Raw genomic sequence first — 26342 nt, forward strand, 5'->3', positions numbered from 1 at the left:
TGCGCGGACGGGTGTCGACTGCGAAGTTAGACAATCGGCCTGTATCGGCCGCACAGAAACGCTGTTAGCTTAACATTGCGCTAACACTGCGCTAACAAATGGCCCTGTTACAACCGGTAATCTCGCCGCGTTGGCTAATGTCAAAGCATGGAGCTATTAATGCATTATTTACATCTGGGATCAACGCTTGGCATCACAATCTGTATATCATTATTCTTTAACAAATCAGCTACTAACAACATAGGTAGAATGATCGCACAGACATGACAGAAGGCGCAGAAAGCACTGTTAGGGCGCCGTTAGGCGTTGTTAGGGGATTGAGTCAGGCAAAATCTATAATTTGTGCGTAGTGATCTAGATTTAACTTAAAAGTTAGTTATGATTATTTGCACATCCTACAAGTTTAAATCTTGTCTAGGAAAGGGTAAAGGAATGCCATTTATTATTATATAGGCCTACAAAAATTTCCTTATTATTACATTTTAAACATGAAATGACAGCAAGTAGTAAATATATATTTATTAATTTAATTTTAAAAATATCGAATAAGCTTTAAAAAGATCAAGAAATTAGCCTATCATGATATTACGATGGAGATTCTGTACCAAAAGAAAATGCAATCCCACTTTTCATCAGTTTCTTTTGTTTGAAAATGCTCTTCACAGACTTCACTCATCATGCTCATGATAGAGTATTTGCCAATGATGATTATCATGCGATGAATTTCATCAGCTATTGTTCTTCTTTCTAATGTAGGGTCTATTCTTAAAATGTCTTCCAAGACTTTAAAAAATGATATATCTTGGAAGAAAAAATCTTGATGAAAAGTATCATATCTTGACACTAATCACCATCCCCCGCTATACCCATTCTGAAAGGGGTACTCCAGGCTAAAGAAAATAATACGGTTTGAACAGTAAAGTGGGAGAAAAACACTGATAAATTGATAAAAATTGAAAATGAATACAAAAAATTAAAATTTTGCATTAGGTCCTATTTCGGTGAAATTTATATTCATGTCTTCAGGAATATGCAATGAGGGTCTGTTGTATCATACAAAATGAGGTTTATTTAAATTTTGTCCACCCAGAATATTGCTTCAAAGATCATCATTTTGTTACTCGGGTGACATACACACATTCGAGACAATTACGAGTTCATTTCAATAAAATCAGAAAAAGGGGAAAGAGCTAGAGGATATGGCATCATCGTTCCATTTATTGCATATTCATGGCCACATGCTGCTCAGTAATATCATTTGCAAAATACAGTGTTAAATTTTTTATATACAAGAATTTTGTTTTTTTTAATCAGATTTTGATGACATTTTCAGCAACAGTGCTCATCTAATTTTACTCCATTTATTCATATATTATTGTGTGGGCCCGAAATACCCCTTTAATTCGGTCGAGGTCTATTTTAAATTACTTGGTATAAGAAAGGGAGACCAGTTTTAAAAGGAGAAATTATTCACTAACATCGTCACTATTGGTGCCCTTGGCACTGTTAGCGATTTGTATTAACATTAGCGCCACTGTTAGCTTCTGCTGGGCCTTTTATTGTTAGATTATTAGGAATTCGGCTAAGCTTCTGTGAGTTTATCGATACCGATATGCATCCTGTTAGTGCTCTGTTAGTGAAAACAATGCGTCTAGGCGGTGTCGCCCGTGAAAGATGTGACTGACCCTACTGTTAGCGTTCTGTCACGCTAACAACGCTTCTGTGCGGCCGCCACTGATCGCTGCAACCGATAGATGGCATGCAATATTGTGAATCCACCGAATTGATGGCAAGTTTCTTGTGATTGACACAACTTGACACCCCCTAGAGAAATTGCTTATCTCCTCTAGCAACTGATCAATTGCCCACTCCTACATGTATTATTTGACATTTTATTTTAATTTTTTTCTTAAAGAATCCACAATTGAGTGCTGCATTTTAATTACACAATTCTTCACATGCCTACTTATATGAGTTTGTTTGTTATTATATGAATTATCCTTTATAACAACATGTATTTACTCCAAATACAGTATTTATTGGTTTATTTTAGTGCTTCCCTGTATATCCATTATTGTCTTTTGCTTTGATAAATCTGACTTCTGTTTTTATTGTTATTCTTATTCTGGCTATTTTTCAAGAATTTCTAATCAGCTGAACCTCGCCCCTATTAAAAGATGCTGTATATTTTTGCTCACTCCTCAACACGCATGGAATTATCTATTGATGATCAATAGAATTGAAAAGTTGGATCTGAAAGTTTGTTAATAATAATAATAATAATAATTAGACTTATATCGCGCCAAATCCACTCTGTAGAGTGCTCAAGGCGCTTTTTAGGAAATTATAAAAGAAATTAAGAAGAATTGAACAGAAATGTTTTGAGGTAATGTTTAAAAGTTTCAGAAGTCAAGCATTGTTTGATGTTTTGAGGGAGGCTATTCCATAGCTTAGAGGATGAGTAAACAAATGATCTTTCACCCCAGGTTTTGGAAATTTTGGGGGTAACAAGAGAATTGGAAAAGGAGGAACGTAAGGATCTTGAAGGGGTATAACTTTTGATAAGTGAAATAAGGTACTGGGGAGATGAGCCATGAACACAATGAAAAGTTAACAACAAAATCTTGAACATAATACGCTGTTTTACAGGGAGCCAATGTAAGGATCTTAAAATAGGAGTAATTTTTATTAAAAATGAATTCTCAGATTTCAACCTGTAACATGTTGGGCCATGATGACTTGTTTAAAATGGATGTTTTGATTTTGATTACAGGTTTGCACTTTCTCCTGCTTAAAGAAAGCAACAGCAAAATTGTGGGAATAACTATCTATTAACAAACCTACTATCATGCTATAATTTATTTTACTGTTTTTAATCAATATTTATGTTATGAGTACATGTATGTACAGTGAATTTGGCCAGGGCATGCCCCATCTATTTTTTAACTGTCAATGGGGCATAAGATTAAAACATTTTTTTTGTAATTATTTATAATTATTATTGTCATTATTATATCATTTGTGAAAATACATATATCATATACTGGTACATGTATACTAACATGTTTTGCATTTAAAATCCATGCATGTTATACAACTAATTGATGTTTAATTGACTTGTATTATTTATTATGCATTTGTATTTACTTTCCCCCATTTTTAACCCTGCATCTTTCCCCCACCCTTCCCCCATTTTTATCCTCTTTATACCCCAATTAATCCCATCCAATCATCCTCTCTCTGTTAATCCCCTTCTACCAAACATTCAGTTTGTGAGTATGACTTGACTATTTGGGATTTGATTTAAAATCATTTGTGTGGCTTTTGCTCTTTGTGAGTCCATTAATTAGGGGAGCTTTTGCGGTGTTGGCTTCTCCTTTTTGTGCTTTATTTCTTTCAAATTATCAACATGTATTCCACTTTTGCAGCTCACAATGACCATCGATACCATTTTAATAATAATATCCACACAAAAAATTACAAGATATATATCCGCATTGGGCAGCTTTTTTTTAAAAGAAGCCAAGAGGCTGGGACATTGTCAAATGCAATAAAAATAAGCTTTATTTCTAAGGATGATAAAAATATGCCTCCAAATTAATTGGTTATTTCTATCGTACCCCTTATGTGTGGGACTACACAATGAGGAGACTATGGTTATGTATGGTCCTCTTTAGCACACAGAAACTAATTATGCGAAGGAAGCTTTCTAAAAAAAGGTCAAAGGTGATATCATTAGTCAGTGACTTTGGAATTGTTTTGCATGTTATCTATTCATGCATGTTCATACATTGCATCATTTTACTTGTTTTCTGGAAGGGATGCCCATTCTAACACCCCCTCCCCCTCCCCCCTGTGTTCCAAACATGCTCACTAGAATGTTGTGCACAGAAGTATTGATACCAATTTGATAAATGCAGGATTATTATTATACAAATGTAACCTTGTAAATAAGATAATGAAAATAAAATTGATATAAAGATTTTGCCGTTTATTCCAGTAAGTTTGTGCTCAAAACAATTCTATCAGTTTGGAAGAAGACGCAATCTATGTTGCTGTGCATTGTGTGTTAACATTTACCTGTACATGTAAATTCTTCATTTTCTCTTTAATATTCCCTTTTACAATCAGAATATTTCTCATATTCCCATTTCACTGTGTTGCTTTTACTGTTAACAATATGCTTTAATAGCCACCATTATTCACTCTCTGTAATTTAAAAGTTTCCTATATTCTGGAAAAAAATATTGCTCTTTGCACTTTCCGGGCTTATGAAATCATTAATCTTTTGTTGTAATTGCTAGTGTTGTTTGAAGAGTTGAATCATTTATTCTGGTTACCTATAAGGATGAAGTAGAGGCCGGCAGTCAATGCCGGCAAATGAGACAGGCAGGCCGACGGTCACAGGGCAGCTGGATAAGATACCAGTATCCTGCCATGTTACTTGGGCTGCATTCGGGCAAATATTTTCAAAATTAGAATCACAATTGTCTGAGGCCTTTCTTTGAGATTGTAAAACAAAGTTTGTTTCTTCTTTATCAGTCAAAAAGCAACTTCTTATAACATGAAAATTGTGCATTTTTAACTCGGCTCTGCGTAACCATGCTTGAACACAAAGATTCTCAAGCATGATTCTAGCATGTTATTATCGTGGCCTACTCCTAGAACAGACATGTATTGATTGCAAACAAGTTGACGTGTACTTCCTGGGACAAGCTTCACAATACGGTGTGCAGTTGCCTAACATGAAATGACGTATAATTCCTGGGACAAACTTCACAATACGGTGTGCAGTTGCCTAACTTGAAATGACCATCAATTCCTGGGACAAACTTCTTGAAATGAGGAATATTTAAAACTAGTGAAAAATCACTTAAATACTCAAGCAAATGTAATTGACTCCAGAAATTCATTGTCATGGCTCTGTTTCAAATGATATTACGAAGCCTTTAAAATATGTGTGCATGCTTGAAAAATGTAGGGGGGGGGGGGGCTCAAATCGGGAGGGAGATTCAAATCTCTTTACTTTCAGGCTAAAGGGAACATGACCATACCTGAATTTAATTTGTAGGAGCGGTATGCGGATGATTCACCAGGTCCATGACATTTGCTCCGGCGACAATTGCTCCTCTGCAAATTCCACACATCAATGGAATGACCAACCTCAACCCTAATGACCAACTATACCCTGTCCTAAACCTAACATAAAACCTTTATTGTCACCCTAATCCTAACCCTTTATCTTAGACGAAATAAAGCTAGGAGCAATTGTCGCCAGAGCAAATATCATGTCACTGATTCACCAACCCCCTTTTCTATATATGTATAACAAATGTATTTCTTCATGTTGCCTTCTCTTTCTCAGCAAACGCTTTCACTATCAATAAAGGGGGTTGTCACACCTGAGGACATTTTAATGAGTGTTTTAATGAGCAGTTGCCAATGTACATATTGAAAACCATTTCCTCACATAACCGCTCCACTACTAGTCGTTATGAAGCATTCCATTCTTGTTTTCAACAATAGCCTGTTGTCAATAATGCAACGTGCCATGGAACCATTTTTTTTTTATGCAGGAGTTTCTGCATTTATTGTAAAGTCATAATAAATTTACAATACTTACCGGTAAACATAATAGTAGTATGACATAAAAGTGCATTGCAATGTGACAAATTCGTAGCAGAGTAATTACAAAATTTAGACATAATACAGTTTAAGCATTTATAAGACAAACAAATGAAAAACATTTGCAGTGGAATACTATATACAGTGCGTCCCACAAAAAACGAAACCGAGATTTATCGATGATTTATCATAACTTAATCACAAATACAATAGACAAATGACCTACCATTTTAAAGCTTAGAATCTCCTCTTTCATCTGAAATTACTTAAATTATTTCTCATTCACGCATGAGTGAGCAAAAACAATTTGAAAAGGGGATACCAAAAAGTCACTTGGCGGGCGTATCTGGGTTTTAAAAAGAAAACCACATTTTTAAAAAGTTCAATATCTGCTCTTTAATTTGATACCTCAATTACAGAAAATGGTCAAGAAATAACAAAGTTCTGGTTATTTGAAATTAGGCTTGAATTTCAATAATTTCATAAAATGAAGAGGTTTAATAGGCTAGCGTTCAAACTCACTCGACACTCCGTTTTGTTTATGATCAGCCATGCATTAAGTCTTTTGTTACCGTGAGTTTACTTCTGTGGGAAACCAGTGAAAACACGTTTATTTTATGAAATTATTGAAATACAAGCATTGTTTCGAGGGATCATAACTTTTTTACTTCTTGACCATTTTCTGTGATTAAGGTATCAAACAAAAGAGCAGATATTGAACTTTTTAGTCATGTGATTTTCTTTTTGAAATTCAGATACCCCCCGCCAAATGAGTTTTTGGCATCTTTTCTTTGAATTGTTTTTGCTCACTCATGCGTGAATGAGGAATAATATAAGTAATATCAGATGAAAGAGGAGATTCTAAGCTTTACATTGGTAGGTCATTTGTCTATTGTATTTATGATAAAGTTATGATAAATCATCTCCAAATCTCGGTTTCGTTTTTTCTGGGACGCACTGTATAGTAAGCAAAATAAATGCTTGAGTAATAGCAGCCATTATCATCTTATTTACTATAGTTTATAAAAAGATTTGTTGATATTAAGAAATGGAATGAAATAAGAAAATGGCTTGCCATATGTACAGTACGTTACTGGTTAAAACGTCCAGGGTCCCGCAACACAAAGGTTAGCAATCAATCGTACGCTTTATTTTTACGATTGATTGAACATTGTAGTCAATGCAATCAATTATAGAAAAAATATTCCACAATCATTGCTAAGCTTTGTGTTACGGGCCTCCGGTGTGACAGCCCGTTAATGCTAATATCGGTGACTGGGATGCTACTTTCCACTTTCAGTTTGAATAGACACCGCTCATTATACCATATCGCTTTATGCAAAACATATTTGTCTTCACATTTATGCACTTGTGCACATTAGCCAACAGTCGTGCTTTAAAGAAATTATCAATTTTGGTATTGAAAAGAAATATAGTAATGTGTGCTAGAGCAAAGCCTGAAGTATTTAAATAATTATACATGTACATGTACACTGTAGTTATGACAAAAAACATGCACATGACGTTTTGAGTGCAACAAAACAGCCTGTAGTGTTAACATGTAATATTTTGGTATGAAAATATAGAAATATATTAATCATTGCAAGTATAGTGTAGCTAAATGGTCATAAGAGCAAAACCTATAAACCATTTTGTTCACAGACCATTGATACAATTGCAATTCATGTATTTGTTTGAAATATTTTGAGTTATACTTAAAAGGTGATTATTCATGTCATTTTGCAGTAACATACATATATCACCTGTAAGGGCCAGTATCTAAAAAATTATCCTGATAAATTTATCATTAGGGTTTTTAGGGGAAAAAAGGCAAAGTCCGTTGTTGGCATTATTATGTAAATCACAACAAGAATATGGATGATCAAATATCAAGTCATAATGAAGTCTCTTTATATTTCTTCTTTAATAATAATAATAATAATAATACATGAGATTTGTATAGCGCACTTTCCATCTTGATTAGATGCTCAAGGTGCTTCAGTTATTGTAAAGATTTGGTATAATCACATGCATTTAAAATAGGGAAATTCACGTTTGCCATTTGTAGATCTTGAGAGCAAAAATTGAATCTTCACTGAATATTCATTTTCCCCAGATTAAATCAAATCTTTCCCATACATACGTGTACATGTACAGCATGATCTTTAAAAGTATCCATGTTTTGAGTCAATTGTACTTAATTGTATCTCTTTCCCATTTCTCTCCCTCTTTTGAATAGAACCAAGAACTTCGGAAGAAACTGCAGGAACACAAGTAAGTTGAGTTAATGAATCCAATTTTAACAAACAGTATTTAATCATCTAGTGACGGAATAGGGTAGATTTACTGTCAGATTTAGAAAAAAATTGATATTTCAATAGAGTACCGAGCGATGGTCATGGTGTCATGACGGCCTGGTTCTACTCAAATGAACCCGCCGAATGAAAGCGTGTGTTTCTCATAAGAGAAAATGGCTGCTATTGGAATTTGATCGCTTGCAACCTATTTTTCAGACGAGCCAATGTCATTTGCAAATACAAATGTGTACAGACGATCGTCAGCTGCAACTCTGTTTAGAACCAGCCCGCCATGACACCATGGCAGCTGACGTCACACTTCGCTACTCTATAACTTATTAGGATTACAATTTCTCCTTCCCACGTACTGTCAAAATTTGGAATCACCTACCAGGATCTGTTGTAGAAGGAACAAATCTAGCTGTATTTAGAGAGGCTGCACTGCCATTCATCCGCGCGATGCAGCCTCCTGTTGGGTCTCTTATGCTGTAATCTAAGAGGCATTTTTTACTTGCATGGTGCACACTCACTTCTAATGTATACTGTATAAGTGAAATTTCAAATTACTTCACCATGGCACTTTGCACTGATACACAGAATGTTTTCATCCCTGGGGGCTGTTTCATATAGTTGTTCGAAAGTTAAGAGTGACTTTAAGAACGACTGGTGATCCTTTCTTGTGGTAAATCATATTCCCCATTACATGTTCATTGGTGACTATTTAGCGCGTAAGAAGAGTTCACCAGTGAACAGCTTCATGAAATGCCCACCTGGATAGCTTTGAAGCTGCTGAAAGGGATTATTCTTCAAAGTTCAAATATATCCTTTAACTTGCTTTTGTAACGTGGTAGTAAAGTGCCCAAAATAGTCAATATCGTTCAGTCTTACACATGTATATTCATACATGATTATTTTCAATTCTCAAAATGTATTTTTGAAGTTACTTTGTTTCCATGTGAAATATATAATTTTGACAGTTTTGTTCGATTGTTTCATTGTCTTTTCTTGATTTTTTTTTCATAATGCAGAGAGAAACTCAGGGAAAGCGAGACAGAATTAACAAGAAAGAAGGCACATATCGATGACTTGGAGCCTAAATTTACAACCACCAGTGAGTGATCATTTTGTGAATTTATATTTTGTGATATAATTTTGAAACACAGAATACAGCACAAGATATTCAAGTAGGTTCTGATAACCCTTATGCAAAGCAGCAAATGTTTATAAGAAAGAAAAAAAAAAGAACTTGCTTCTTGCCATTTGTGCTGAGAGATCATAGACAGAAAAAGCAAAGTAGCTGGGTAGATTTTTTTTTTTAGGGTGGGAAGAGTGCAGGGATCAGTTCTGCTTGAAAGCATTTTTGCCTTGAAAAAAATTCAATTTAAGGCCATCAAAAAATATTTATACAATGTATATTGGAAAAGATATAGCAATTTTGTCCCTTACAACTGTTATATAGATAAGAAATCTAAGGTATCAATATATTATTTTTTATTATTTTGGGGCATTGAGGCATGTAACTTACAAACCGCCTTATTAAACATGCTACCTAATCAACATCAGCCAGTATAGTAAAACAAAAAGTATTGAGACAAGACAAATTTGATTGAATTTCTCATTCATTAAAAAAAATGCAGATGAACAAGTGCACAAGCTGAAAGACGTCTTACAGAAGAAAGAAGATGAGATGCGATCGATGGAGGAGAGGTATCGGAAGTACCTGGAGAAGGCTAAATCCGTGATCAGAACCCTAGACCCTAAGCACAGCACCGGTGCTTCAACCTCGGAGATTCAACTGCTCCGGAGCCAACTTCAGGAAAAACAAAAGCTCATTGAGCATCTAGAGGTGAGGTCTAGTTCATCAGGGTCCGGGCGTTGCAAGAAAATATTTGCAGTCAATTACACATACCGTTTCAAATTTACGTTTGATAGACAAATTTTAGCTGTAGGAAATCAGTTAGCACCCATTGTTGCAATAGCCGGGGGGTGTTCCACAAAAAGTTAAGTGTGACTTCAGAGTCATGCTTTATTGTGGACTTGTTATGTAATGCACAATCTTAATGGTTAATACGCAGTACTGCGCGTTCGTCCTCTTTGCACGATTTGATCAGTTATAGCTGGTGTAATCATATAATACCAAGCAATAAGTGCAATAGAGTTATGCATATAGTAACGGCATGATATAAGTTGACCTATTATTATTATCATGATTATATGCTCAGATTTGTCAATGAAAATTGTGAATATAATCTGGAAAAGTAAAGGTATCGAGTCAGAAATTTCAGTCTAAAGCAAAATAATAATAAAACTCAATTTTATATAGCGCAAATTACAGTTGAGTCTCTTAGTGCTCTAAACAGGTAGTATGAGAAAGAAAGAGAGAGAGAGAGAGAGAGAAAAAGAAAGAAAAGGAAACACAATCACATTGACCACAAATTCATCATTATACATAACCTAAATACATCATTTTACATTTTTTAGACTGGATTTTAGGAATTGGAAACAAGGGTTGGAAAATTTTTTACATCACAAATGGAAATATATTTACCGATGGTATTGATATCTTTCTACCTTTCAGCATGAGCGGGACAAGTCAAAGGTCACAAGAGACACTGAAGAAAAATTAGTTGTTTCAGCTTGGTATAATCTGGTAAGTTCTTATGATATGTTAAAGGGGAAGTTCACCCACCCTGACAAAAAGTTTATTGTAAAAAAAGCAGAAAAAAAAATAATAATATTGCCAAAGGTTTGAGGAAAATCCATCAAAGAATAAAAAAAGTTATTAGAATTTTAATTTGATTTGTGACGTCATATGTAAGCAGCTTCACTACATATCATATGATAGAAAAATCAATGAAATGTCATTTTCTCAGAAAATTGTTTTTACTGTACCTTCAGTATATCAATAGACAAATCATTTCATATCCGTTTCTAGAGAAAATTAAAATAAATAATCACGATCCATTAAAAAAATTAAGTTTATGCATTTTATATTACATAACATCTTGGGCAGCTGCTCATTTATGATGTCACAAATATAAACCTTTAAACCTTTAAATTCTAAGTTGATCTTCTATGGATTTTCCTCCAACGTCACCAATATTCTTTATTATTTGTTCTGCTATTTTGACAACAAACTTTTCTTTATTCTTTAGGGTGAACTTCCCCTTTAAATCATTCTTTTCTTTGATGAAAAATCTTATGTGATTCACACCGTCTACTGTGTAACGGTTAATTTCTAGTAAATGGTAAACCAACCATGGTCATAAAATGTTGTGTGGTTAAAGGAGAAAAATAAGTTAAACAGAATGGTGAAAGTTTGAAAGAAATCGGTCAAGCAATAAGAAAGTTATGACTGTTTTAAAACTGAGATCCCGAAAACTATGTGAATTTCAAATTGGCAACTGAATAAGTAAATTTTTACAACTGAGGACAACTTTCCCATAGGCCATGTACTTATAAAGGATTTGTGGTTTTCTCTAAAGTACCTTTTCCCTGGGCCAGTAATCCAAATATAACCAATTTAGCATAATGCTTTATAATCTCATGAAAGAAAAATATAGTTTTGAATAAAGCTTTGAAAAAACAACAATTTAACAATTGTATGTATCGGAGTAAATGGGAGAGTAATCCTTGCCTATGTACATCACTATGAAAACACCAATGAGGCCAATTTGAAATCTCCATGCGTATAGCGATTACCAATTTTTACAACGTTTCAAAATTTATAACTTACAGTTTGTCCAGTTTTGTCAAAACTTTCACCAATTTACTTATCTGATATTTCTTCTTCCGATGAAACAGCTATTTATTTGGGTTGGATTCCTCTTTAAATTATGAATATCAATCTGTTGAACCCATAATTACCTGAAATGCCTATAATTGTTGTGTCTCTTTGAGGTTCTGTAGATGGCCACTGAATATCCGTATGATACCATAGTGTCAAGGTCCACATAATCTCTCAGAGAAACATCAGAGAGGGGAATCATAATCATTAGAAAAGATCCCTTAGGAGGGGTTAGCATGCCATTTCTCATTTCCTTTCATTGAAATTAAATATTAGAAGCCTTGTTTAAGTAACTTTAATTCCTTATGTGGCCAACTTTAGTATTACCCTTTCATTGGTGTATTTTTTAAGGCAGGGGAGGGGGGCTCTCACATTCATTGGTGATACGGGGATGTGTCGCTTTGATGACCCCTTTTTCAGACCTAATTTTCAGTTCTCTAGATACTCAGAATGACAAAAGTTCTGTTTAGAAGCCGCCCTGCCCCCTCTCGCAAGACCCCTGTTACGAGACATCTTAGTTCCCCAGCCGTGCCAAAGTTGTCCAGCATGCAGGAGCTGCTTGCACAGCTTCACAACTCCCTCCATAGCTGCTAGCAGCTTTATGTATGGCTAGCGCCCACGTATACATGCACAGCGTGCGTGCACATACCTCCGTACCTACACTACAGTACTGCGATCCCGTTCCATAGATCCTGTTTTTCACACCACCTGGTATATATGTAGTTCCCAAGACCCCAAATTTTACCCTTTTAGTTCAGTTCCCTAGACCCCATTTCAGGGTTTTATGAGGCACATACCCATCAAAATATAATTTGAGTGCCCCCCCCCCCCCGGGATTTTTACCTTTAAATGCTATATTTAATAAAATGAATAAAGATTGAGTGTGATAACCACGAAGTTACCCAACAGTGACTATGGGAATAAAAGAATTTGGTATTCACGGAGTTTAATAAACATGGTGATTACTTTCCTCTCCTCCACTTCCTAGGGAATGCAACTCCACCGCAAGGCTGCCGAGGACAGGCTGTCCCATACCAGCGGGGGCCAGTCGTTCCTCGCCCGGCAGAGGCAAGCATCCAGCCGCAGATCTCAGGCCATCATGAACAGCAGTGCCAACTCGGCGAGATAACCAGGGCCCAACTCCTGCCTTAGGCAAATTAGAGACTTCTTTTTTTTCATACAGAACCTCAGCATATGTAGAGTGCATTCATGTCCCACTGTTGAAGAATTTGATTTACAAGCCCTCGCGTAATGTACACTCGGCTGTAGTATTCTTGCAATCCATCAATATTGCATAATTTATGTTCTTTTGTGAAGCATACTGTCACTTTACAGTGTACACACAATGGTTGTGCAAGATATTGTTGCCTTTTAGTTATGGACAGTGACCTCTATTCTCAGAGGTTTGGAATCTGTGTTTCAAAAGCATGGTTTCATAAGATTTGTGCACCAAAACCATGGTTTTCAACCATGGATTCAAAACCACCTTTGTGAATTTTGGTCCTTTTTTTACATGCATTATATTGCACATCATGCTTTCCTGTTCAATATATATTTTTTTTCAAAATGTGAAAAAATATTGAGACAGTTTTCCAGATTATATCTTTAACTCATCTACAGCAAATGATTGGAACTGAGTTTGGAAAGAGGGTAGATTATTCACTAATTACCCCGTTAAAAGATCTCTTTTGATGCCATTTCTAGTTGTACTTTCTTTTTTAATGTGGTGCTCTTTTTACCTTAAATGTTTTTGCCTGTGCTTTATAGGTCTCTTCAGCTTAAAAAAAAAAGAAGAAATTTTCAAACAAGGACAGTGTAGACTATATTTTTCAAAAGTGATTTTTAACTCCTTTCTTTTTAAGAAGACTCACCTGTAATTATACCTTACAGCAGGCCTGTCAACTACCCCTTTTTGGAAATTTTTAATATACATTATATCATATAGGGAAAGAAAACTCCTTTTTTGTCCAGATATTATGTACAGTCATCTATTGGAGATATTCTGTGACTCCTATTTTTTAAATGAATCACTCCTATTTTGTAAGTTTACAGGTTGGTAGGCCTGTTACAAGACATAAATGTGCTATGTGTTAGATACTCTTTTGTGGTATTGTTTTTTTTTTAATTGAAAGAAGTTATAAAATGTAGGGTATTTTCGAAGTTGTATTCACCTTTTTTTTTTTTTGGGGGGGGGGGGCATTTTGACACCTATGGTGATCAACTGAATCCTGATAGGTTGGCCGACTAATAAATAATCCCACAACGAATACTTGAGAGAAGCAGTTCATTTGAGACACTCTGGATAATTGAGATTATCATTGTGGCTTAAACAGGCATTGTATTGTTCTATATTGATTTGGCTTTAAAGATCGGAGCTTTACGATCCCAAAGTGTTGCACGTCTCTTCGATATGTTTAAAAAATGAAGCTCCTCGATTTAATCGCACCAAAAAATTGTTGCCTCAAGAAAAAAATGAAAATACGATAGGATGGATTTCTTGCCAGGAGATTAATGTCAGGAAGGAAAAGGGTTCTAGTAATTGTTTGATTTCTTTGCTCAAAATGAAAATGATAGGGTGGGTTTCCGATGTCCGGTCACTTTGAGCAGATAGAACATCATCTTTTCCTCTGGATTTTTTCAAAAACCATGTATTTAAGTAGCAAAAAATAATTTTGCGCTCTGCACTATTGTCTGATATATAATTAATCGCTAGTGCCCTTTGGTAAGGCATTAATCCTCAATACCAGGTCCTTCGGAGAGGACCTTAAGCCGTCGGTCCTCTGGTTGCTTGCTTACAAGCATTCATGCTTTCTTAGCAATCAGGTAAAAAATCACCACCAATACCAATACCAATCATCTCACAAAGAGTTGCAATTGATCCAATCAATCACAACTATGGACAGCCAACAACGTCAACATTTAAAATGCGAATTTTTTTCAAAATAATTCCTAGATATGATGTATATTCATACATTCATTGTTCTCTGGAAGACTCGATGTAATTCTCTTTGTTTACTTAGGAGATTCCGCAAATGTAGAAAAAAAATGTGGTATGGATGGATTTCCATACAGTTGAGATTGATTGGATCAGTTGTAACAATTTGTAAGACGGGGCCCAGACAGACATCGTTCACTTTGCAGTACATTGGTTGGTGTGACTGCAACCTCAGGATTCTCTTCTCGACGATCACAGTTTTTTTGTGTTTTTTTACAGCATTATAGTATAAACCTACTCTCAATGCATTTAAAAGTGCATTTAATGTCCCACCTATCTTCTGTAGTATTCCCATCCATGCTGGGATCTATATAGATGTATGTATTAGGATTCATTGATGAAAATGTTCAGGAAGGATGAATTAAATGCGTAGAATAGTATGTTGTATCGTAATTCTGAGCTTACATATTTTGTGCTCCTTAAAAGTGCCTATGTGCCAGAACTCTGAAATGGACAAATTGAGTAGTTTATTTTCATACTAAGTTGCCTACGATGTGAACAAAAAGGTATCGGTGATTTGTACAAAATATACTAGATGAGAGTGGGATGGATAAAGATGTATTGCAGCTTCAAATACCACCATTGCAGCAGAAATGCGACGTAGATGTATTTTAATATGATGCAAGGGATGTGATATTTTACATTATCAAGTTTTATTATGATATTGTGCAGAAGCACTTATTTTATTGTATTATACACAATTTGGTGTTCATAAGTTATGAGACTGTTAATGAGATATGCTGCATGGAAATTTGTTATTTTCTTCAGGATCTACACCCAACAAGTATGTATTGTAGGGGAGTAGTTACCAGATACTTAGTCACAAGCATATGTTGTTTTTGTGGTTAATGACAGTTGATTTAATGGCAATGAAAATTATCAATAGTGAACAGAGAGTGGTAAAATTAACAATTTTGGTCCAGTGCTAGCATTTAGGTTAAAGTAAATCAACTTCAAATAATAGCCGCTCGTAAGATATGATATCGCTATGATTGGGGTAATATCAATGCCACAAGTCCTAGAAAAAAGTATGAGGACCAGTATTAATGTGATCTATTATCATTATTATTATTCATCAGCATGACCTTAAACTGTAATGGGTCGCTGACTAATTTATCTGAATTTCTCTAAAATTTACATCAAAATACCATTCCTCAGATATTAGAAAACACCTTTTTTCAGTTGATTATTGATTCGATTTTGGAGCAATATCGCATCAAGTGTGGTATCCACACAAAAATCAGCGTTTTTCTTAGGTAGTGCATTTAGCAGAATTTTCAGTGTGATTCAAATGCTATTTATACGCTATAATGCGATTGCTAGTAGCCTGTACATATTATATTGTAGTTAAGCACGAATAGAAGTATCTACTAATTTTTGAAATCTTAATTTTTTTATAGATATTTATGCGTAATTTATAGAATCTTTACAGATGAAAATTTTAAATCTTTACAGAGTAGACCTCTTTTAATTAACTTTTAAAGAGAATATGCCTTTCTTGTGAAATAAATCACTGGTCATTTGTAATGTACAAAGAATTCAATGTGTATATCGCCTGAGAGATATCTCATTTTCCATGGATTTTTTTTAAACACAAGAAGTACATGGCCAGTGATTTAATTCTCAAGGTGGCTAAAAGGGCGTACATATATAGAGAGAGAGAAAAAAAGAAGAATTCATATGGTGCTTGTAGAAACGTGTTGTAAATAAGTGTACCACTGAAGTTATTACTACCCTACTTTTATGAAAAAAATATGTTTTATCTTTTAATATGTTTTGATTTTTCTTGGAAGTGTTATGACTGATTTAAAACTCTCAATAAGTTTTGTTGAAATTCAGTGCACGAAATGGCTATTTTTTTTCTACAAAAGACATAAGCATCACAGCTTTTGAATTCAATACCATGCGTACAAGAAACTGGCCATCGAGTATGTGAAACATCTTTGTTATGTGAAGTTGATGCCATTTTTATGCATTGTAACAAACTGGGGAGGTTTTCACAAAACGGTCAATGATTTTCACTGGCTTTTATTACAAGCTTTGCAAATCCTTGCTTCGGATTGGCCGAGAGCAACTTATTGAAAATCACAGACCAAACATTGGTGAAAGGCTCCTGCGGTGTTTTAGCTTCAATTTCTATGCCTTTTATAAACAAATACATCAGTTGGAATGTCTCCTTCACTGGTCCTGTTCATTTGTAAACCATGGTTTTCTTTTCAATAAAATAATATATCTGAAAATTTTATTTTCTTTAACTGAAGGCCAAAAGAAGAGTGTTTATTAGGTTTAAAAGACATTTACAAGCAAGAAAATAACATTGATGTTGAAAATTTCAGCTGTTTTCACAGTATTATAGCCAAGATGCTCATGTACATGGTTGGTGGATGAGGGCTGGTTCGCATAATATGTATGGTAGCTTATAATGATCATTATTTGAATAGAAAGCAGACACTAATCAAAGTTTCACGGCAAATTGATAATTCTTCTACCTTTTGCCAATTAATTTTTCCAGTCATTTATCCTTCCAGTGTGTATCGCATTCTTTCATTATTCAGATCGTAATTCAAATATTTATTTTCCTGTATTGCTTTGAAAGGCCACCGTCACACCGGTCCATTCGAATCCAGACCGGCCACATCTCACATGTTATTTTCAATGATGTATCATCGGTTGGTATGGAGTTGGTTTCGTGGGTCTGACTGCAGCATGATGCTATGATGAAATGTCTGTTCACTGTTTAAAAGTTTACACTGTTAAAAGTAATTGAAACTATGCTGCTTACTATATGAAACGCACAGTAGGTGTTTAAACAGTTTTAAACAAGTGTTTGAAATCTTAAACATCAAAGTTTAATTTCTAATATTTAATTCTCAATAAATTAAGCATGGTTGTTTAAGCTGTTAAACAACTGCTGTGCAATTCATATAGCATACAGTGTTGTTTAAACATTTAAAACAATGTTTTTACTGTGTAAATTCAATGCCCATGGCTTAATTTGCGGAGTGCAGTATTTTTTTAATGGTTGTCACCGAAGCTATGTTTTGCAAATGTATACATTCTCATAGATGTGCTGCACATATTGATTGTTATTTTACTGTTTTTTTTTTTAAATAGGGCATGGAATTAGATTACATCAACTTTGCAAGTAGACAGACTATTGTGCACGCACTCTGACCTATAACAGTATTAAACTAACTAACTGTACAGATGTAAATATTTAGACTCCGCATCTCTGAGCTAGAATTTGATCAGCATTAGGTTATAATTTTGATTTTAAATAAGCATGTCACAAACAGAAGTCTTGTCTTATTTCACACAAAGAAGGCAATTAGATACGGATATTTCACTTTGTGATTATAAGAGTTCAAAATTTTAAAATTTATCCTTTATATGGAATACTTTTTTATTTTCAATTGATGTATTACTGATGTATTTTAATAACAAGTAGGTTAAAGGGCTTTTTATGCAGGATATTACCTCCGATGCCTATAGAGTTGAGAACACCGACCTGTTCATGAGTTTGATTTTTAACATTGGGGCAGGAACCACATGCGTTATGCCCGCCCAATCCTGGTTTTCAAATAACTCAAGTCTCGCTCCTCCAATTAAATTGATTGATATGAATCATATATACATGTAGTATTACAGGGAATCAAATGAGGTCGGGAAATTGGCCAGTTTGTTGACATGATTTTGGTAATCCTTACATACCAATATGGGTGTTGGATAGGTGCTTAGGATGAATGTTTTCTAATCACTCTTCATGTTGGCGCCAAAGTCGAAAGGAATCCTTTTCATCATTATTCTAACGTGTACATGAGTGGCATACATGGAAGTCCATGTGTAAAAATCTCAGTGGATATTATGGTTACTTTTTACAAAATTTGAATGCAAATTGGGCTACAGGTTTCATATTATGGTTATCACATAACCATCTAAATGTAAATCTTTTAAAACATTTTAATTATAGTAAATTGCATTTAGTTCATTACATCATTCTATACAGACGATTGACTCTATATCTATACAACTGTATATTGACATTATATCTGTACATAATATACTTTACCCTGTAATATGATGGACATGTACCCATACTGTGTACAATACAAAATATTTTATACAATAAATCATTGTTTTGTGTCTTTATTTCTTGGGGTTTTTTTTCTCAGTGTGACTAGTGATTGATTGTGCCACACTAGGAAAAAGAATAGAAAAAATATTTTTAAACATATAAACTTCCAGCCCCGTATTCGGAATTCAAGTTTAATTCAAACTCTGGTCCGAAGTTAAGGTTTAACTATGGATCCGTGGCATACGTATGCTGGATTTTTGAAAGGGGTGGGGGTTCAAGCTGAAAGAAATGTCGACAACCAAAAAGAAAGAAAGAAAAAAAATTCTTCACCACAAATTTTAGGTCGTTTCGTACCTTCAAAAAATTGACAAGAAAAAAATGTTTTTCACCATAAATTTTAGGTCGTTTCCTCAAATAAAAAATTTGACAAGCAAAAAAAAGTCTGCTATAGATGGCCAATTGTTCAATGTGCTCATGAATCATTGGTAACTCTCTTGGAATGATTGCTAAAATAGTTTTCTTTACTGTTGAAGCATGAGGATAGAGCACAGTAAACCTTAGAAACATACGATGTAAATTGGCATTTTTGACTTCCCATAATTTGTCCAGAGTTTTAAACCATTGCTTAAGTTGAACTGAAATTCATAATACCGCCCTAGTGATTTTATTACATTGTTCATCATGGCAATACCACAGTCCTTTTTTCATAGCCCTTTCTTTACAATTCATTATTTTGGTCTCTTATTGTACATAATATTTTTAATTAAGTTTTAAAATGTTCTTTTTGATGAATTCAAATTGACATCACTGTCTTCTGTGATGTGAAGATGCTAAAATGAAAAGGATAAAAGATAAGAGAATGCCAGTGAGCAAAAAGAGTTGTTTTGGGCGAGGGGGGGGGGGTAGACTGTCCCCAATTTTTGGAATCAATTTTCTTGTTATCTATTGTTGATTGCAAACTTTCAATTTTAAAAGCTGCATTTTTTTCTCTCTGAATGCAGAAAATATATATACTGAATTACACGTTTTTCTACTCTTTTGATTCTTTCAATCTTTAAATGAACATGGTGAAAGTTATGCGTATTTGGTTTTAATATTTTGATGAATATAATGCTTCATGTTAATCATATTCATCCCCCGCCCCCATACATACAGCACTCACCATGTTAGACGTATTTTAGTCGTTGGTTTAAATTTAATGAAGATGTTTGATAGTGTGTTTACATTTTACATGTATGTCAAAGTTAAAATTAGAAACATAGCTTATTCAAAAATGTAATATGTTATTTAAAAATTGAAGCTATTTAATTTTAGATTATAAGCTGGAAATTTCACAAAATTCGTCACTTAAAAAGATCGTGAATGAGTCTACACAAAATCACGTAAGGGAATTCCCCCGAATTAGCAGCGCGTCGCATTGGTCAAAAGTTTTTGTTACGTATCTCGTTGTATGCGCACGCATCCAAAGTAAACAAACCGGTCGTGTGAAATACATGTTGACAGTACACAACACTACGGGGCTCTCAAAAGAATAAACTGTTGCTCAAAGTTTTCCGAAATATTCTTGAAATTGAAAGTGAATAAGATCATCGCATCAGTTACCCCTGAAAAGCAACACTTCGGAAATTCTTGGTGAGTTGTGTTAGCTTTTCGTATCATTTTACCTAGTTTATTGGCAAAGTTGTGAGAACAAAAATAATGACAATCTTCTTTTCCGGAGTTGTGTGTGTGTGTGTGAAGGGGGTGCGGTGCGAATGTATGAAGTATTCGATTCTGGCGTCAACTTGGTTCCATTTATATTGTATCAAAATATAATTCAGCCGACTTCAGATAATGTAACTTTGTTCTGTTATTAATATTATTTTGGATAGATGAGATATAGAATCATACATATTTTTTGTTGTAGATAATAGTTTGAATTTGTTAAATGATGAATAAAGCAACATAATTATTACAGAAAAGATAAGAAACAAAATATTTACATGAAAGAAAACAAAATGAGGAGAAAGGAAAGTTGTAAACATAATTTTCTATAAGTATGTCCTCACGAATTCCATCCGTAATTTGAAATATAATGTAGATGATTTTGATTCTTTATCTGCTTCATTGAGTATTTTGTTCAGAAGAATTAACGTTAATTTCTTCCAGTTTTACACTGAATCCGTGAATCGGGCACTGAATTATTATGATTGAAGTATGCTGATGGATCTCTTTTGCATTTCCACCTAATGAAATCAATAAAAATCTTATGCTATTTTCCCATACGTTGAGTAAAAGAAATAGAAATTAATATAGCTTGGGTGATATTTTTTATGTTGATTCAGAGAGCAGACCGCAATTATGGTTTTGGGATCACGAGCACAGGGCCAACGATGCCCCGTAGAAACGCCCGAAGCTGCCCGGGCGCGTCGGGCAGCAAGAGTCGCAAGGAACCGCAAAGCGTCGCAGATGCAGAGTGGAGAGGGGGCACGCAAGTCATCTCCCCCGGACCCCACCGACACCTCTACCTCCACCAGCGCTACAAGCACGACTGCCACTCAACCACCCGCTCCTTTCAGACCACGACCACCCAAGACAAAGGTACGTGGTTCCGGGAGAATGATGGCCGATGCTAATTTTCATGTAAATTCATGTAATTGAATGTATTACTATATTTTTACCTTTTTTGTTTTTGTTTATTCGTTTGTTTATTAACTAAGACCTAGATACTATTAAAAAAAATATTGGGTAAAAGTCCTCCATGAGGGTAATTATGTGTCCAACCAACATTGGGCATTTTTATTTATCCAGTGTGATAACAATTTTGCCCATTCTAAAGTAAATTAGCATTGGGTAAACTACTGCCCCACATTGGAAACATAATTACCCTCGGGTGGTAAAAATTTTACCCAATATTTTTTTTTACAGTGTATGATTATATTCAGTAAAAAAAAAGTTTATGTATGTGTTTTTATTCATCCTTTTCTCATGAATTCCCTCGTTTATTGATTCTCTTATCATAATATCTTACACATTCATACACAGTAAAAATAATAGCACATTGTTTTAGCCTGTCACTCTAACAACAAGTTGTTTAAACTTTTTTGGAATTGTTTTGATTTTTTATTAAAACAGCGTTTTTACATTGTATAATAGATTAATTTGTGCATATAGTATTAACTTTACACATTCATATATTGATTAATTCATGTATGTATTCATTTCTTTCATTGACGTAGGCACTGTTCATGTGATGTTTATATTAATTAGCTTAATCATGCATGTGTTGCTTAATTTGTAATTATTTCAATTGATTTTTTTTGTGTTGTATCAGTTTTAGCAAGGCCTACCTACACTGTAAAAAATATTGAGTAAAATTTTGAGGGTAATTATGTGTCAAACCAATTTTGGGCAGTATTTTACCCAATGCGGGAAGCATACTGTCCAGTAAGGTTAAAAAATAAGCAGTATAATTACTTTAGAATGGGCAAAATTTTCATCACACTGGATGATTAAAATGCCCAAAAGAAATGCCCAATGTTGGTTGGACACATAACTACCGTCATGGAGCACTTTTACCCAATAGTTTTTAGAGTGTATATCGATATTCATTTGAAGTTTTTATTGATATAATATGTGACTATTTACTCATTTATTCATTCTTTCCACATTCTGCGATTTATCGTTACTTCTATTAACATGTTTGATTTATAAATATTTATTAATCTATTGACACTGAATGCTTAGGCCTAATATATATAATCTCTTAATTCTTGTTTGATCTGTTGATTAATCAACAATTCAGCTAGTACATTCACTCATTCTTTTATCAAGTATTTATTTATCAACACAAACGGAAACACTTTTTTTTTCACAGAATTATTTCTTATAACCATGCCTTTTTATGAAAATGTATTTAGGAGAGAAAGAGAGGGGGGTGGGAGTTATGAATAATCTCTTTCATTTTATTTTATTTTTGAAAATTTGATCATGCCGTTTATTTTATTTACTTTTTTTTAAACAACGTGCTTAATACCCTGAAGCACGTTCTTCATAAGGAACAATTAAGTTCAACTATTTTTGATTTTTTTTTAAAACAACTTTTTTAAACAACTTGTTAAAAACTTTAAACAACCTGTTTAAACATTAAACAATATTTTTTAGAGTGGCGGGCTTGAATTTTTATACAGCGTTTTCGAGAGGGTAGCCTTTAAAGGCGGCGCAACAGCGACACGGCGGGATCTTTGAACTTATATTGTTGGTCTTCTTCCGTTTCCTCTTCCATGAAATTTGTAAGTCATGGTCACCAACTATTTCTGATCATATCACTGACCATGCAGATGATATGAACTTCAGTTCAGTTATAAAAGTCAGAGGTCATTATACACTCCAATAGAATTTAGATAAAATAAAATAATAACCTATTCTTTTAAAGAATTTAAATGGGAATCCAACCTTGGTCAATAGACCTATAAGTGTTGTGTTGGAAAAGGAAAAAATAAGAAAAACTGGAAAGTGAAAGTTTGAAAGAAATCAGACAAGCAATTACAAAGTTATGGCTGCTTTAAAATTGAGATCCCTATAAGACTATGTAAATTTCAAATTGGCAAATTGGCAACTCGGCAAGTAAATTATTACAAGGGGCAAGGACAACTTCCCTATAGGCCATGTACTCAATCATCAGGATTTTTTGTTTTTCTCCTATTAAAGTACCTATTCCCCTGGGGCAATTAACAAAATATTATCCAGGAATCACATTCATTCATGTCCTCATGAAATAAAAAATATGATTTGAATTTTGAAGTAAAACTTTTGGAAAAAAAAGACATTTTAGCCATTTTATGTAGGCCTATAGGAGTAAGTGGAAGAGAAGTCTTTGCCTTTTTTTACTATGACATCACAAATGCGGCCAATTTGAAGTCTCCATGGGTATAGTGATTATCAATGTTTACAACTTTTTAAAATTCATAACTTTATTATTCTTTGTCCGATATTGTTCAAACTTTCACGTATCAATACTTGTCTAATTTTTCTTTTTCCTCAAAAAACAATTTGGGTTGGATTAACCCTCGCCATCATCATCACTAAGAATTATGCTGTAAATCATATGAATTTTTTAGGTCATGAACATTGGTCAAACACCATCTTAGGTCAATAAACCTAAATGTATTAATTCATCATATTTTGAATCAATTCCGATGTGTACAAAGGGTTATCAAATCAGGTGATTGAAAGGTCACCAAGTTAAGGTCAAATATGATTTGAAATTACTTATTAGTTTGTCAATTCTTTATTATGTTCTTGTAAAGTAATTTGTTTACTGTTTATTTTTCTATGAATCAAGCAATTATAACATTTATTTACCATACTATTGACTTCATTTATAGGGGAGATCGGAGACAATAAATAAACAAAATTAATATGAAATAAAATAAGCAAAATTTTCCAATTATCAACTTTATTAAAGCTAAATTCCTGTCAAACCCAAATAAAATGAAATATGCATAATTATCTTGGCTTGACATAATAAATTTGGATTAAGTTAAACAATTATTTTAGAAGCTATTATAATTTAAAAGCAAGAGGTCAAGTGTTACAATTGCCCAAATCACGCGGTATTTGTGACACACCATGGGGCAATTGTAACACAGAATTATAACATTTTGTTTTTCTTTATCAAAGTTTATGCACTCGTTAGATCCAAGATTTTTAACATTTAAACAACATTAACCCCATTATGGCCGTATACTAAGAACATGACAATGCTTAACTCAATTACATTATATTTTCCATTTGCTATATTGGGAAAGTTTTGACTGTTTTTGTCTCACCTGCATAGCAGAGTGAGACTATAGGCGCCGCTTTTCCGACGGCGACGGCAGCGGCAGCGGCGTCAACACCAAATCTTAACCGAAGGTTAAGTTTTTTAAATGACAGCATAACTTAGAAAGTATTTGGACCTAGTTCATGAAACCTGGACATAAGGTTAATCTAGTATTACTGAACATCCTGCTTGAGTTTCAGGTCACATGATCAAGGCCAAGGTCATTTAGGGTCAATGAACTTTGGCCAAATTGGGGGTATTTGTTGAATTACCATCATAATTTTGGAAAGTTTATTGGTCTAGTTCATAAAACTTGGACATAAGAGTCATCGAGTATCACTGAACATCTCATGCGAGTTTCAGGTCACATGACCAAAGTCAAAGGTCGTTTAAGGTAATTGAACTTTGGCAATTTTAGAGGTAATTATTAGATTGCTGTCATAACTATCAAAGTTTATACATATAGTGTAAAAAATGTGGATATAGGGGTAATCAAGTATCACTGACAGGTTTAGGTCACATGATAAAGGTCAAATGTCAATGAACGTAGTAATGTATCATTATATGAATAGTGTTTTTGTGAATAATTATTTTATAGTAGTTTTCAAAGTCAGCACTGCTGCTATATTGAATCGCGTGATGCAGGTGAGACTGCCAGAGGCGTTCCACTTGTTTTTTTTTGTTTTTTTTTGCATGGCTTCACCCTAACTGTAGAGCTATATATATCAATTTCTATTTGGGTTCTGTATCTATTTTAATATAATGTACCTAACCTACTAGCATCTGTTTAAATAGACGACTGTGGTAAAACACTATACATTGTGCTTTTTAACTTTAATGTATTCTTTTTTTTTCCAAATAAAAGGATTTTATTACTGAAAGAGGGGGAAATAACAGCTTTGTCTAAAATCATTAAACAAAATATATGCCACCTTTTCGGACAAACTCAGTATATCTCTTTACATTATTAACAAACGTATCAAATTCCGAATTAGTTTTGTAGTCAGATAACATTTGCACGAAAGACTCTTTCAATTTAGTCCCTTTAATTTACCGTCTCTGTATATCCTAAATATATATCAACGTCTAACATAGGGGTATGCATTTTTATAACCTGTTTGTATATTATACTGATTTTTTACTCTGTACAAAATCATGTAATTCAGCCTTTGGCTGCGAATTTGATTTCATTATAATAAATATGATCTATCCATATCTATTAGACAGAAAATGTTCAAAATTATTATTTCTCATTTCTGAGCTTATAGTAAAGGCTACAAGTTCCCTTGTAAACAAAGCATTATGATTGACAAAACGTTTATCGACAAGGATACTCTGTGCTGTGCTTTTATTTCCGATTAGCCTACCCAGATTTACAATTATTACTTTGACATTATAGAAGAACCTGTAATAGAACACTCTCTTCATGTGTTTCATTTTTAGTAAAGTGATATGAATTATGAAAAACAGAAAACATAACAAAAACAACGAGAGTTATGATTACAATGAAACAAAATCACACAAAATTTATAAGACAAAATTCATAATTTGCATTGTAACAAAAGAAATTTGACAAATTATGTTCAAAGTTATGTAGCTCTTATTTCTAAACTTATAAATAAGGCTACTTTTCCCTTGTAAACAAAATCAATGATTGACAGATACACGTGCGTTCCAAGTTATGCATTTCTCTTTTCTGAACTTTAGTTTTAACAGTTTATAAAGTGCCAGGGGCAATTGTAACATGGTGTTACCTCTGC

At 33.9% G+C, this 26342-nt stretch overlaps 2 protein-coding genes across 2 annotated transcripts in view; both read left to right on the forward strand.

The window, feature by feature from the left end:
- The window catches only part of LOC129271324 (protein Hook homolog 3-like), a 42065-nt gene extending 23231 nt beyond the window's left edge, over positions 1 to 18834 (forward strand). The window contains exons 12-16 of the mRNA XM_054908700.2: positions 7865 to 7899; positions 8951 to 9033; positions 9560 to 9768; positions 10501 to 10572; positions 12698 to 18834. Of these exons, the coding sequence (XP_054764675.2) occupies positions 7865 to 7899; positions 8951 to 9033; positions 9560 to 9768; positions 10501 to 10572; positions 12698 to 12838 (540 nt within the window). The 3' untranslated portion in view covers positions 12839 to 18834. The remainder of the gene's footprint in view (positions 1 to 7864; positions 7900 to 8950; positions 9034 to 9559; positions 9769 to 10500; positions 10573 to 12697) is intronic.
- Positions 18835 to 21119: 2285 nt separating this feature from the next.
- LOC129271326 (golgin subfamily A member 2-like) overlaps positions 21120 to 26342 on the forward strand; it is a 49659-nt gene continuing 44436 nt past the window's right edge. Inside the window, exon 1 of the mRNA XM_064106560.1 lies at positions 21120 to 21359. Within this exon, the coding sequence (XP_063962630.1) occupies positions 21120 to 21359 (240 nt within the window). The remainder of the gene's footprint in view (positions 21360 to 26342) is intronic.

The sequence above is a fragment of the Lytechinus pictus genome, chromosome 11 (assembly GCF_037042905.1).
Source record: "Lytechinus pictus isolate F3 Inbred chromosome 11, Lp3.0, whole genome shotgun sequence".
In the NCBI taxonomy this organism is placed as follows: Eukaryota; Metazoa; Echinodermata; class Echinoidea; order Temnopleuroida; family Toxopneustidae; genus Lytechinus; species Lytechinus pictus.